This window comes from Meriones unguiculatus, chromosome 1, assembly GCF_030254825.1.
Source record: "Meriones unguiculatus strain TT.TT164.6M chromosome 1, Bangor_MerUng_6.1, whole genome shotgun sequence".
Lineage (NCBI taxonomy): Eukaryota > Metazoa > Chordata > Mammalia > Rodentia > Muridae > Meriones > Meriones unguiculatus.
Window position 1 is genome coordinate 137291243 of NC_083349.1, and position 14146 is coordinate 137305388.

At 39.1% G+C, this 14146-nt stretch overlaps 1 protein-coding gene across 4 annotated transcripts in view; it reads left to right on the forward strand.

Moving 5' to 3' along the window:
* The first annotated feature begins 1049 nt into the window (after positions 1-1049).
* Positions 1050-14146, forward strand: part of Etv1 (ETS variant transcription factor 1) — an 87179-nt gene continuing 74082 nt past the window's right edge. The window contains exons 1-4 of one of the 4 annotated variants that reach the window (XM_060367327.1): positions 1050-1490; positions 1919-2050; positions 2848-2935; positions 4272-4319. In XM_060367327.1, coding sequence (XP_060223310.1) covers positions 2006-2050; positions 2848-2935; positions 4272-4319 — 181 coding nt within the window. In that variant the 5' untranslated portion in view covers positions 1050-1490; positions 1919-2005. Of the gene's footprint in view, positions 1491-1656; positions 1785-1918; positions 2051-2210; positions 2359-2847; positions 2936-4271; positions 4320-4531; positions 4835-14146 lie in introns of those variants that run through there. The other 3 variants (XM_060367330.1, XM_060367324.1, XM_060367336.1) reach the window with 3 other exon arrangements.

The following is a 14146-nucleotide window of genomic DNA, read 5'->3' on the forward strand; positions in this document are numbered from 1 at the left end:
GTCCGGCCCGGCCTCTGAGTTGGGCTCTGGAAACTGTTGCAGCCTTGCCCGGGTTTTGCTGGCTGGTCGGGTTGCACCCTCCCAAAGCGCTGCAGAGCGTCCTGACGCACCCCTCTCGCCCGGGCTGTGATGCTGTTCTCCCTCCAAGAAGCCCGCACTCTGCCCGTGACGAGGCGCAGAGCGTTCTTGTCACTCTTGTCATAGGGCACGCTCTTCCTCGGCGGGGCGCGGGTGCCAGGCGCCTCCACCACGTTCCATTTAAGGAAAGAAACTTTCACGTGGCAATCGAGGGCTGCAACACCGTGCTCGTTGGGGCTCAGCAGCTGCTGGAAAAGTCCTTTTGTGGCCAGCCCCGGTCCCCGCCGGGGTCTCCAGGGACTTTGGGCACCGTGAAGCCCCCGCCCCTCCTCCCAGCTCTCCCTCCCCTCGAGGGTAGGACAGCGGCTGCCCCAGAGGCAAGCAGCTTCCGAATGTCCCATCCTTGTCCTTGTAACCCGAGCCGGGCTCGCTCTTCCCCCTCCATCCCCGGTGGAGGAAGTGAAATCCTCAAGTACAGTTAGCGACACCCTCCGCCCCTCTGTATACATAACAAAAGCTCCGGAAACGGCGGGTGCGGGGTGGGGGCTTCGCAGGGACCCATCGCTTCCCCACCCCCTCCGTGGCCCGCGGGAGCTTTATTTTCTGTCTCGGCGCTCACCAGGGTGGACGAGCCTTTTACACTTTCCACGCCCACAGCGCTCCGAGCTCCTCCGCGTCCTCTCTTCCAGCGCCCCCTCTCCCGTGAAAGCAGCTTCTCCCGCTCGCTTTGCGCACAGTGCTTTCAAGTCCCATGGACGAAAGGAGATCGTTTTAAGTTGAGGATGTATTTAAAAAACAAAACTAACAACCCGTGTAAACCCCAGAGTGGTCTAGGAAAAACTAAAGCTTGCGCTGGAGCGAGGCTGGAGCGCGCGGTGGGGGTGGACTCGGGGTCAGATGGAGAGGCGAGGGACTGGGCACGCTCGTTTTGTGACTCTGTCTCCGAAGCTCGCGGCAGGGTTTTAAGGACATCTGCCCGATAGTGGAGCAAACCACGCTTTTTGACAGGGTACATTGGGTTTCAGTACCCCCGCCCCTCGGTCCTAACCATAACAGCGAGCTGGGAAGTTAAGTAGGTTTCCTCCGTGGCTTTTCCGGGGTGCGGACCCTGCGACTTCCCGCAGAGCGGTCGCGCAGGCAAAGGGGCGCAAGGGACCCGGGGGAAGGGGCCGAGGGCCGCCTGATTGACAGCCCGAAATCTGATCTTGTGAAAGAGACGTGGAGCCAATGGGAGACAGCGATCCATCAGTTTGGATTGGAGGCCCCTGGAGGAGAAGTGGAGGAAAAACCACCCAATTCAGCTCTGTCAGAGGCGCTTTCGGCTTCCAAGGGGGAAGTGCTGGGCAATAATTAATGTTTTTATTAAATTTGGAGGGAATTTTTTGCAGCCGTTCGCCTAGCGTGGCCTTCAGGTGGGTCTCTCGGGCAACTTTTTATGTCTCTCCAGATAATTGCATGGTTGTGGGTTGCAAAAACTATTCTTGTGGAAGAGGTGTCTCCGGTCTCTTTAGTCCCGTTAGGTGGAAGCAAGACTCGTTGATCGCCATTGCTAGTTTCGCACACGTTTGCGAATCAGAGCTGCCTGGGGTACACTGACGGAGCAGAGAACATCCAGGGTGAAAATAAATACATTACCTCGCGCTAGAAATTTTGATATGACCGAAAATATGTAAATTGTGAACTCTCTTGGCTTTCTTTGGATTCAGGTGAAGAAGGCGGTGTAGGGGAGGGTTATTTTTGTGAATGGGACTGTCGAGGGTAATTAGGTATGCAAATGTAAGAGCTTCATTCATGATTTTTTTTTTTTTTTAAGACTAAAAGCCATCTTGTTCCCCTCTAGGTTGACTGAAGTCCGGATCCCGAGGAAATCTCTAGCTAAATGCTCAAAATATAAAGCACTGAGCTAATATTTGCGACGAGCAGCAGAATGGATGGATTTTATGACCAGCAAGTGCCTTACGTGGTCACCAACGTGAGTGATCAGTTCGAAAGTTGCTGTTTATAAACTTGACTCGGACGGGGGTGGGGAGAGCGAGAGATGCGAAGGGAGGGGGCAGGGCTGCAGACACTTTATCTGCTTTGTTGCCACTGTAGGGCGACTCTGCTTCCCGAAGCCCCAGCTACAAAATGGGCTTACCTTTGAGTGATTCGGACGAGGCAGAGTTTTAAGACCCCCTTCTCGCTAACGTACCCACAATGAGTGCAAGAGGAGACGGAGGGCAGCACCCGCCGCACTCCAAGTTTGTGGCTGGGTTTGTCTGCCACATTGGAAGGAACGAAGTTGAGACAAATGCTGACACTTTCTGTTTACAAGGGGTGTCTCGGGGGGGGGGGGGTGCTTTCCCCAGCTCATTTTCTCACTTTTAACAGTTTTCCACTCCTTTGGCTGCTCTTACTGCGGGTGGGGGTGCTGTCTCAGAGATGGTGGAACTCACTCTTTTAAAATGGAGTTGATTCAGTAAAAAGATGTTAAGCGTTTTAGCTTCAGGTTTTGATGCTGAGATGACTTTAACTACGATGAGGATGAACAGGAGTGTTAGGATATGCTTTGGGAAACAACTCTCCCTTGCTGTTGAACTCTCAGCCTGAGCTTTCACTGTCAAAGTCAGACAATACATATTGGAGTTCTCCTATGAACTTTATTTATTTATTTATTTTCTACTCAGAGAAAGGGTCCAGTAGACTTGTGTTCTGTATGTACGATTTCTTTTTAATGTGTGACATCTGAGATTTATATTCTTTTAAAGAATTTTATCTTTCCCTTTGTAGAGTCAGCGTGGGAGGAATTGTAACGAGAAACCAACAAATGTCAGGAAAAGAAAATTCATTAACAGAGATCTGGCTCATGATTCAGAAGGTGAGGTTTGATTGTGAGCTGAACCCATCTCTTTACTTCCACTTTCTACCTCCAAACAAGCAGCACCTGTCAATCTCATCTAAAAAATAATAAACATTGAAACATGAACTTTACACGCAACCATTCACACAGTGAGTTTGTGTTGGAGACCATTTTATGGCCTTGTCACAAAACTAAGGAAAGAAGGAACTAAACACCTAACAGGGACCTTCTTACTTTAAACACTACTTTGTGTTTATTCTGGCCCTTGTGCCATATAACCAATTTCCTACGCTAAGATAACAATTTTAGACTGTAACACCCTGAGACAAAGTAAACAGCTATGCACTCTGCTTGTTTTTCTTTCAACTTTATTACAAGTTAAAGGATGCAAATGAGGCCATACACTATTGTTGAAATTTTGTGAGTGAGTTTGAGAAACTGTATTGTGAAGTCATAACATCTTGTTAACAGGCCTTAATGTGTTCACTAGAGCAAACTTAAGGCTTAATGAATACTTATTATATTATTTGGTGAGTTGAACTGTAGATTCTTCCTATAAACTTTTGGTAGGAGGTCAATATTTTATGAATTATGTCAGTCCTGTGGGAGCATTCACAAAAGACTGAAGAAACTTAGACTTAATTACCAAAGTTCACTTTGAATTTAAATTAAGTGGACTGAATTCAGAAACTTCATCAAATTTTCATTCTTATTAGATACCTCCCTTCCTCCTCCCAAAATGCCAGAATACAATTTGGAATTGATAATCAACAGAAGCCAGGGCACTCTCTGCTTTTGACTCTTACAAATCTGCTAATGTAGAATTATTATTATTATTTTGAAATGCTTGTATTAGATGTTGTCTCCGTTAGCATTGAGCCATTTGGATGGAAACTAGAACTTGGAAATTAACTCAATTTCTGTTGGTGTTTTGTTCACAAAATTGGAGATGTTCTATCTTTCTAATCTTTACCTTCTATTTTTAGTAAGAGTTAATGTACTTAGGAAAGGTTTCTGTACATACACTGTCTTTGCTTCAGCATCTTGGGTGAATTTTAGTATGTGTGTGTGTGTGTGTGTGTGTGTTATTTCTGTGCTTAATTATTTATTGAAAAAAAGATAAAAGAGGATAATTGATATTATTCAGTTGCCTTAAGAAATCTCTTAAAGTGCCACTTCATTGATGTCATAAGTAAGCAGGGCAGGTTGAAATACTTCAGACATGAATCCTATGCTCAGTTGACACTCCTTAAATTAAAACCGTGTCGAATGCCAGCATCATGCCTAACATCTTCATTTAATGAAGGCTGCACATTGTCGAGTCTTATGTTTGTGTCTTTGACTTGCTTTTTAGAACTCTTTCAAGATCTGAGTCAGTTACAAGAAACATGGCTTGCTGAAGGTAAGGGGGAAAATGGCTTTAAAGGGGAAAAGCAGCTCTAAAAGAGGGTGGAGGGGGTTCCTGAACTTGCTGCCTTAAATGTTCAGCCCAATTAATTGAGCTCTAAAAGAGCCACCTCATGTGTCATGCATACATTAGAGGCTCTGATGAGTTTGTCTTTGGGGACTCCGGGGCTGCACTACCCAGTGTCATCACAAATTACCAGGAGAGATTGCTTCCAGCTCACAATCACATCTGCCTTTGGCAAGAACTAATGCACCAGGACTTCAGGTTCTAAGTCTCTGCTCAGATTTTAATTGCAATTGATCAGGTTTATATTATTGTACCTCGAGAGACCTCAAGCCAGAACCGGCTGGCTTGCTGCTTCTCAGAGCAGTGCAGATGATTGTTTGGCACTCTGGTGGAGGACTTTTCTGATGGCAGAAATTAGTTTCTCTGGGCTCATCAGGACGGGATGCTTCAAGATTTAAGTGCAAGTGTCTTCTTTCCTCCTTGTTCACAACACAGAACGTTAGGTGTGTATGTCACAGTTAAGAAATCTATGGGTTTAAAATAAACCAAAAGGTTTATTTGAAGATCTTAAAAATGTTTCGTGTGTTATGATGCATGTAAGGTTTGTTGAAGTTTGACTTTTTATGTCTTGTCACTTTAATTAGGATTGAATATGGAGACATTTAATGACATTTTCTTTTTAAATTTCATGCTGCAATCCATTGTATCTTTTATTGTGTGCAACTTTGTTTATAGGAACAATGAGATACAGCTTCAGTAAAGCTTGACACATGTTCAGCTATGGAATGTTTTTGTTGGTATCTACAATTTTAATTTTTTCTCTTGGAATTGGCATATTTGTGCTATGTTATTTTATGAGAGAGAGTGTGTGTGTGTGTGTGTGTAGGTGGGTATAAGAAAGTTGTTGGTAATTGAACATTTAGGATGTTTTGTTATTTGCGTACTTACTTTCTGTGGGGACTTTAATTCTGGCAATAGATTTTGAAGACGGTTCAAAGGAAAGAGAGGGTCTCCCAATGGAACCCAGAGCTTCTGTAGGGCTTGAGACAGACTGAGGAGTTTTTTAGCCAGGTTGGTCAAGTTGCTATTAGCATGTAAACAAGTTTCTTTGTCTTTCTGATAATTCTAGTTCTTCAAAAGGCTTTTACAATCTTAAATGATTCAAAAATCATTTAAGTTAAATAGCTCTTAATTATCCTTTGAAAGGGGTATTGCATTTATATGTTAATGAATGGTAAGTATTAGTGTAAGTTTTGTTTAAATTTAAGGTCATTTTTACTTGTCTCTAAATGAAACTTACTGCAATAGATTACTTAGTATTGCAACATAAACCATATATTCACATAACTTTCTCATATAAATTTGCAGAGGCTCTTGAGTTAACTTTTATCTATCATTTTGGCCAAGCTGAAAATTATGTGGCATTTTGTTTATTCAAGAATTTACTTGCTTATCCAAAATAAGTTGCCATATTTACTTAATTGTTATGGAAGGTTTATTGGTTCTTAAAGATGTTTAAATCTCAAAACTGAATCCAAGTACACTGGCTGGCAGATTTTGAATGTGCATAGCAGCTGTTTCTGAAATTTTAAAATGTGGATCTGTGGCTCACTTTTATCATTTTTAGTACATTTTCTTCCTTTAATTTTTTTTACCTTTCACTTGGTTTATTTGTGTCTTATGACTCAGATAAGAGAGTTGGATAATATATCCGAGTTTGAGTTTTTATCTTTTAAAACAGTATGGAATATTCTTATCTCTTCATTACCTGCAAATCAACGCTGAAAGCTTATCTTTATATAAAGTAAACCTAGATAAGGACTAATGTATTTGGAGGAACATGCTTTTACTTAGAAAAAAATTCATAAGCTTAATTAAATTCAGGAACTAATCTTGATGATTTTTTTTATTGAATACCAAGTGCACTACTACTTATAAACTGCATTTTAGAATAATATCAACATTTTCAAAATAGTTACATTAATTTATATAGTTATGATGTAAGCAAAATGTATTAATGTAATTTTAAAAATCTAATAGTAAGGAGGTTTTTTGAATGTTAATAGACTTGATGTTTAGTTTGGGTCCTTAGCAATTAAATATAATTATTATGGACATATATTTTAATTTGGCTTATCCTATGACTTGACAAATATTAGCTAAGAGATTCCCAAAATTAGAATACTTAATTTGTTCCTAGTGTTTTTTTTTTTTTTTTTTCTTTTTTTCATTTGTGTTCTTCTGGATGTGCAAAAATTATTGGATTACTAAACTGGCAAACTACAAACTGTTATGTATTTCTTTTCTTAATGCTCCACAGCCAAGAAAATAAACATGGGATTTTAAGGCATTTTGATCTTTTAAAAAGAGATCATTAACAATTAAACAAGTTTCTCCCATGAGTTAGACTCCCTTTGGGAAGCCAAAGAAGTCTGAAAGTCTTTTTAGACCTGAGAACCAAGTTTGCTTCAGTGTGTCTTATAATAATCACATTTAAAAATTTCTCCTAAAGTCCCTAAATAGAAATTATTATCTTAGAATTTTTAATTCATTTTTTTCCTGTAAGAATTTTTATAAATCATACCAAGGACAACATATTGATTAGTTATGAGTGAATTACTATGAATCCTGAAAGAAGTTTTATGTCCAAAGCGCAGCTGATGTAGCTAAGGCAGGACTGTTGGAGGGTGAAGATAGAGTTCCCATAGCCAATCTGCTAAAGTCCTTCCTAAAAACTTACATAATTGCATTCTTCTCTGCAACTGTATCTCTATACAGAGATCTAAACCACGTTTATAGAATGTAACCTCACATTAGAAGCATTTTCCAAGCACTGATGCTGCAATTTAAAGGCTTGTAACAAATATACCACAACTGAAAACAATCACAGTATGAAGAAAACGATAAAGCTAGTGTTTTCAATGGCCACGGTACCAGATAAAAGGAGTAGAGACTATGCTTATTTTAAATGTTGCCATAGCTACTTTATACTGGACTTCACTCTATGGACAATTCTTTATTGATTCTCAGTCCTTTGAATTAGATTGCTACTGACAGGCAATTGGAATTATTTGATCCCTTGAAATAACTAGTTCAAATGTCACTCCTATCAGTATTGTAGTAACTTTTTGTTCTTAACTTGTTTTGAAAGCTATAGTAAGTGATGTCCAAAACTTCTTGTGTGTATTTGTGTGTGTATGTGTAGGGGGTGGGGAGCAGAAACAGAAACTAAGTCAAGACAGCATTGCATTTTTCTAAACATATCAACGTTCGCCAACGAAGACAACTTACAGGGAGGTGATATATGTGAGTATGTAGGGCATGTGAAACAGAACTACTTTTGTGAATGAGCTTGAGGAGAAAGTCCCCCGTGGTGATTCACCGCCACCACGGTAAAAGGCTCTCAGTGGCACGGTGGGTGAAGTGAAGTTTCAGGGTGCAGCCTAGGTATACCTGTGGAGTCTTCACACCAAGAGGAAGGCCCTCCACCACACGTCATTGTTATCTTGTACGGATAATGAGATTGCCTTTTGGTTTTATGAGATCATTACTTAGTGATCTAGAAACAGAAATGTTCCTATGTTTTCCTCAGTGTGCTTCTAATATAAAATATACAGTCAAATTATGCTTTTGTGATCCTGGCTGGGGATGTGGCCTGCACTGCACACAACACTTATGAGACATTCATTTTTATTTTTCCGATACTGTACTTAAAAAAAAAAGAACACAGCATTGGCACTGGATACGCTCTTACTTCTTTTACTTTTTTGGTGGAGGTTTAAAAATTATAGTACTTTATGTGCTTGTGTAGAACAGGATCTGATAATTCATTAAGGAAGTACATGCAGGTTCTTAGAATTGGATGGGAGATGATTCTTGCTCTGTGTGTGTGTAAGTGTGTGTGTGTGTGTGTGTGTTAGAGTGGTGGCTGCTACCATTCCTTTATTTGTTGTACCAGAAAGCTCTGTAAGGTGTGAAAGGACTCATTCAGAGTACGGGTAGAAAGTAGAATAAATAAATATGCTTTATGTCTAAATATCCATTGGGAGAATGTAAATGTGGCTCATCTATGTTCTACTTACAAAAGAAAAGAAAAACATTTTTAAATAGAAAACGGGTTTGGTGGACACAGTGTAGTGTTTTCAGAAAGTGCTGACGTGTGTCGGTGAAATGTTGCTGAACTTTCCCAAATGAGTCCCAGAGAGTGTGTAATATCTTGCATGTTATACTGCAGCTTTATTTTCTTGATCTATGTACAATCTTGTAATTAAAGATAATAAGAATAATGACTGAGTCAGACCTCTGTAGCACTTGAGGAAAAAAAAAAATTCTTCATATGGTGCCTGCGTGGCTCTGGGATTCCCTGTTAAATTTTCATGTCACTGCAGGTCAGTTTAGTTAGAAGTTGAAGCCGATTTGAGACCTCCCTGTTTTCCTGCTTCTAGTGCATCTATATACAAAGAGTGTGTCAAGCGTTGAAGGACTGTCTGTCTAGGGAAGTCCCCCTTCCCTTTCTGCTTAAATATGTTTACATTTCTGCGCTAATTAATGCTTTTACTTTGCAATCATTTTAATGTGAAAACCGGATGTGCTACAAAACTAGGCTCAGGGAACTCATGATTATTCTGTTCCACGGACTGAGGCTTTATTTTAAGATTTAGAAGGGGTACCACTGTGTAAATGTTGATTTTCTTCACATAAAATTTAAATTTCTTCAGATAAACTTGTTTCTCAACTTCGATATGAGTGCTACCAACCACAGCAGTAATCTGTTACACTCAAAACATGAATGATAGACAAGCAAAAAAAAAAAAAAAAAAGGTCATTTCTTTATTTTATTGCTAATATTGTTTGTTTTTTTTTTTCCTCGGAATCAAACTTAGGGCTCCCACATTCTCAGCAAGCACTCTAGCACTTAGGTACACCCTCGCCCTATTAGTGGCCCTTCCTTCTTTCCCCCTCCTTTCCCCTCCTTCTCTCCTTTCTTTCTCTCTTCTTTTCAGCCACCTTTCCTTATTTTCCGCTTTCATCCTAAATTGTGTTCATCTACATTTTTGGAACAAGGGACCCTGTAAAATATGATGGATTACATATGTGTGTATACAACTCTTTCCTTCCCTCCCTCCCACCTGCCTCTCTATATCTATCATTTATTTTAATGTGTTTCTAAATGGATCTGTTTGAGGCAGAGCAATAAAACTGGTGTGTTTACTCTGCCAGTTCAGCTTACTTGCTTTAGTTCTCTGGAAGGGTGTGACATGAAAAGATTGCGGTTGGGCCACATGGTTCATGCTGGACTGTGTTTTTGTGAATGGAGGCAGAAATCCAGTTCTGCCTGCTTGTCTTGAGGAAATGCTGAGGAGATCAGCTGTCTCATTCACGGGCAGAAAGAATGAGTCATACATCTTCCGCCTTGTTTGGCTCCAGGTCATTGTTACAGTGGATAGAACTGGTTTTAATTAAATATTAACCCCTTTAACACTTGACATCTGTTTCACTTGTAATTTTCCCAATCCTTCCCCCTTTGGCTTTAAAAGAAAACCCAACAGACAGCAAAACTGTAAGAATAAGAGGGTTTTTATTTGCCTGCGGCTAAATTTGAGAAGAAATTTTAAACGTTCATCATTTCTTAAGCAGTGATTATTATTTTATTTAAAAGCTGAAAGTGGGCATAAAGTAAAAGCAAGCTGTATTTAAAAATACTCTTTCCCAAGGCACTGTTGCTTAAGAACAGATATTAAAGTTTAAAAATGGGGCATTGATTCTGTGACATTTTGGCTGTGATTAATACTTTTATGAATTTCTTTCCCACAATGCTGCTATGTTGTATGAAGAAAGAGTATTAGAGAGCAGCTTTAGAGAGTAAGCTAGATAAAGCCAATAGCCAAGAGTGCGGATATTCTCCTTTTCAAGCAAAGCTTCAGAGATGCAATGGCCACTGGCCAGTTAATGTGCGGTGAACTGGTAACAGTTGCTTCAGCTATTCCCAATAAAATCTACATGCTTAATCTTCATGAAAGCCACTTATTGGTCTTTGGTATGTATGTTTTCCTCTTCTCCATTCTTCTTCTTCCTCCTCTTTAATTGCATTGGGTAGAGAAGCATCTTCATTTCCTAAAGATGATCACTTCAAGTATAGTTTAGAGTAGACAGCAAGCAAGAAAAAATATTTTTTAAAGAAAATTAGGTTGTCTTGTATTATTGATTTTTAACTTTGGGTTTGGTATGGCTTGCAACAGTATTCCCAGGCAGCTGTAGTTTGCTTCTTCACAGAATTCTTGTGAATTAAAGAAAAGAAGAAGGAACTGTATGACACAAGTGTGGTAATAAGTGTGTCATATTTTCCTTGCCCAAATCCAACTTGTGTTTTTAGTTAAATGTGTCCCTTCTACTCTGACTTGAAGTTGGAGGTAGACTCGAGCCTTTGTCTATTTAAGTAGCTGCTGCTTCGTTCAGTCTATTCAGTTTCTGAAGATCAGCTTCTGTGAAATGTGAGTCATATGCTTTTTGTTAAGATTCTGTAATACGTTCAAGCATAAGTGTGAAATACTTATTCAGTACGTTAAGGAGTTCGAGCAGAAATAGCATTCTTCATCCTTACTCTTTTTACAAATTGTTAGCATGGAGCTATTTTCTCTGTACTTTCTAGATTTTTCTGCCCCTTAAGTATTTCCCCTTGCCCCACACATATGCCAACACTCAGCACACAGCACAAATCCACTGGGCCCTTTTCTGCTGCTCCTCATGCAGTGATGTCTTCTACAGAGCTCTAACTCCGTCATACGAAATGAAAGAAAGGTCTGGCCGAGAGCGTATCTGAACCAGCATGTTAAGTCGCTAATAACTCACTACCCATTTTTAACCATTCCCATAACCAAGCATTACATTTTCATCAGATTAGTCTAAATGGTATTTTACTTTATTTCATTTGTTTGCTTTCTGTCACCACACTGGAATGAAGGTTGACTTTACATATAACATTGGTTTATTATTTTATATGTATGGGTACTTTCACTGCATGCAGGTCTGTGTACCATGTGTGTCCCTTGTTCCCTCAGACATCAGATATCCCCAAACTGGAATTACAAATGTTACGAGCCAACATGTGTGATTCTGGGAACTGAAAATGGGTCTTCTAGAAGGGTATCAAGCAGTCTTAACCACGGAATCATCTCACTAGCCCGAAATGTTTGCTTAAAACATTGTTTTAAGATTTATTTTTATTATTTTATGAGTATGAGTGTTTTGCCTTCACGTGTGTCTGTGCACCACACATGCTGGTGTTTGAGGAGGTGGTGAGGCTCCGTGTGGGTGCTGGGAATCAAACCTGAGTCTTTGCAACAATAACAAGTGCTTTTAATTCCTGAGCCAACTCTCCTCAAATGTTGGCTGTATTGCACACCAAACAGTCCTCATATCTGTTTAGCTTTTTTTTTTTTTTTGTTACTTGGTGTAGGCCAAGATGGCCTGGAATACACACTCACACTGTAGACCAAGATGACCTCAAATTCAGAAATCCATCTGCCTCTGCCTCTCACATGCTGGGACTAAAAGTGTGTGCCATCACAACTGCCCAGTATCAATTTAACTCTTAATTTAGAAGGAAAACTAAAACATGAATATATGTATATATATTTTAAATATATATATTTAAATATATATATGTATATATTTTTTAAATATATGTATATATATGTGGATATATGTATATATATTTTTAAATATATATATGGATATATGTATATATATTTTAAATATATATATTTAAATATATATGTATATATTTTTTAAATATATGTATATATATTAAAGTTCAGGATATAGTTTTTTACTTGCTATTATTAAATATGTATTAAAGCATTTGCAATTATTTTAGGTGTAAAAGTACATTATAAAGTACATTTTTTCCATGTGTAATTCATCATTCCTAGCAGAGAGTCAAGCCTACCCCAGGGTCAAAACCTATGTTGTCAACACCAAAAATACATTGCAACCAGCTAAGAGAATGCCAGTGTTTCTGCCTCCTGATTGCTAGGACTGTTTACCTAGCAACAAAGGTGTGCACCACACTACTGCCTGCCTCATCCAGTCTTGTTCATTAGAAGTAAAAATATAAAACCCTAAACTTTCCATTGTAAAGTTTTCAGTGCGTTTGTGAGCGTGACTTTTGGGGAAAGGGGGGTAGTAGAAGACTGGAAACAGGGAAGTCTCTAATATTTAAGTACCTGAGATCATGCTTAAACCACTCAATTTATTGGCTTTAAAATATCCCTTTATATGATTACATTAAGTTGGGCGGGGGGCGGCAAGCAGCATTTAAGGAAAAGAAAGAACGCAACTATAGGTGGCAAGTCATCAGTCCATGAGGGGAAATTTGTCCATCTTGGATGTTGTTATACATAGAATCAAATACTGGTTGGGCAATAAGAAAATCTTGTTTCTTTTACAGGCTAATCAAGCAGGCACCTTGACAGTGTGGAACTATTGTTGGTCAATTTTTATTTGGTGGCAGGGAATGGCTTGTCTTTAATAAAATTAAGTACTGGTATGAGGGAAAATTGTTAGAGTGGCTGTGTGATATATACATTTCAATACTAGGCAAGACTATCCTGGGATAGTTACATTCTTGACTAAGGTAGCATATGCTTTATTCGTCAACATATTTTCATTTATAAAGAATGCTATTAGATAAATATAGAAAAAAACTTATCGAGGCTGTCTTTCTGTTTTCTTCACATGACATGGAATTACGTCATATGAAATTCCATTTTTATATGGATTTTTTCCTTAACTCATTTATCAGCCTGAAATGTTTCAACAGAGAGTGAGTATTGCTTTTGTTGTGGTTGATATTTGACTTTTGAGACAGAGTAGCCTAGGCTAGCCGGGAGCTCACTGTATATCTCATGCTAGCCTTGGACTAGCAGACATGCTGAGCCTGAGCCTTCCAAATGCTGGGATTACATGCTTGGCTAAGGCTGAGTATGTTAATTAACATTCTCCACACAGAATAAGTTCATTCAAGAAAACCTGATTGACATCTGTTTTAATATGAGTTGATTGGATAAAAATTTACAGCATTATACAATATTAGTAAAGTAACACTAGTTAATGAGATCACACTGAAAGTTAATAATGATGACAGTTCATTATATGTTCACCAAGTTATGCGTAACCTGATTTCTGTTTTGTGTAGTTTGCTTTATCTGCATATCTCTGTGTTTGAAAACCCAGCAGCATCTTACAAGATTGGAGTAGGTTATTTCAGTGTTCACAACAGAGGAAATAAACATTTCAGGGTGAAAGAATGGACTTGTGCTTTAATTACAGCCAAATGAATGTATGAAGTCCTCTGGATGAGTTAGTCCTTTTTCTCTAATAAAGCAAGAAGTCTTCCGACCTTAGGGCTGACAAATGGCAAGCCTCCTTTCCTTTGTGCTAACTAGTAGCCAGGAAAATATTTTGTATGAAGAGATGACATTTGACATTTGTTTTAGTCTTTGTTGTATTTACTGTTATGAATACAATTGTTAAAGTACATTGCCTTATTACAAGTGGCCCAGGTTAAGGACAGTCTTTTCATTCTTGAATTTTCTTTCTTTTTTTTTTTTTTAAAGCTTCACAGCTTGGTTTGAACAAATTTAGGGCAAATGTTTTTAATTACCGTAGTACGATTTGCAGGACATGGAACATACCAAAAGAAGTCATTTCTAAAACTGAGGAGGAACTTGTGTGAGAGCTGCACGTCACTTAGAAAAATCGTGCAGTTCGCTGCCGTGGTCCCCATAAGCACCAGCAGTGGGAAGATTGAAGTG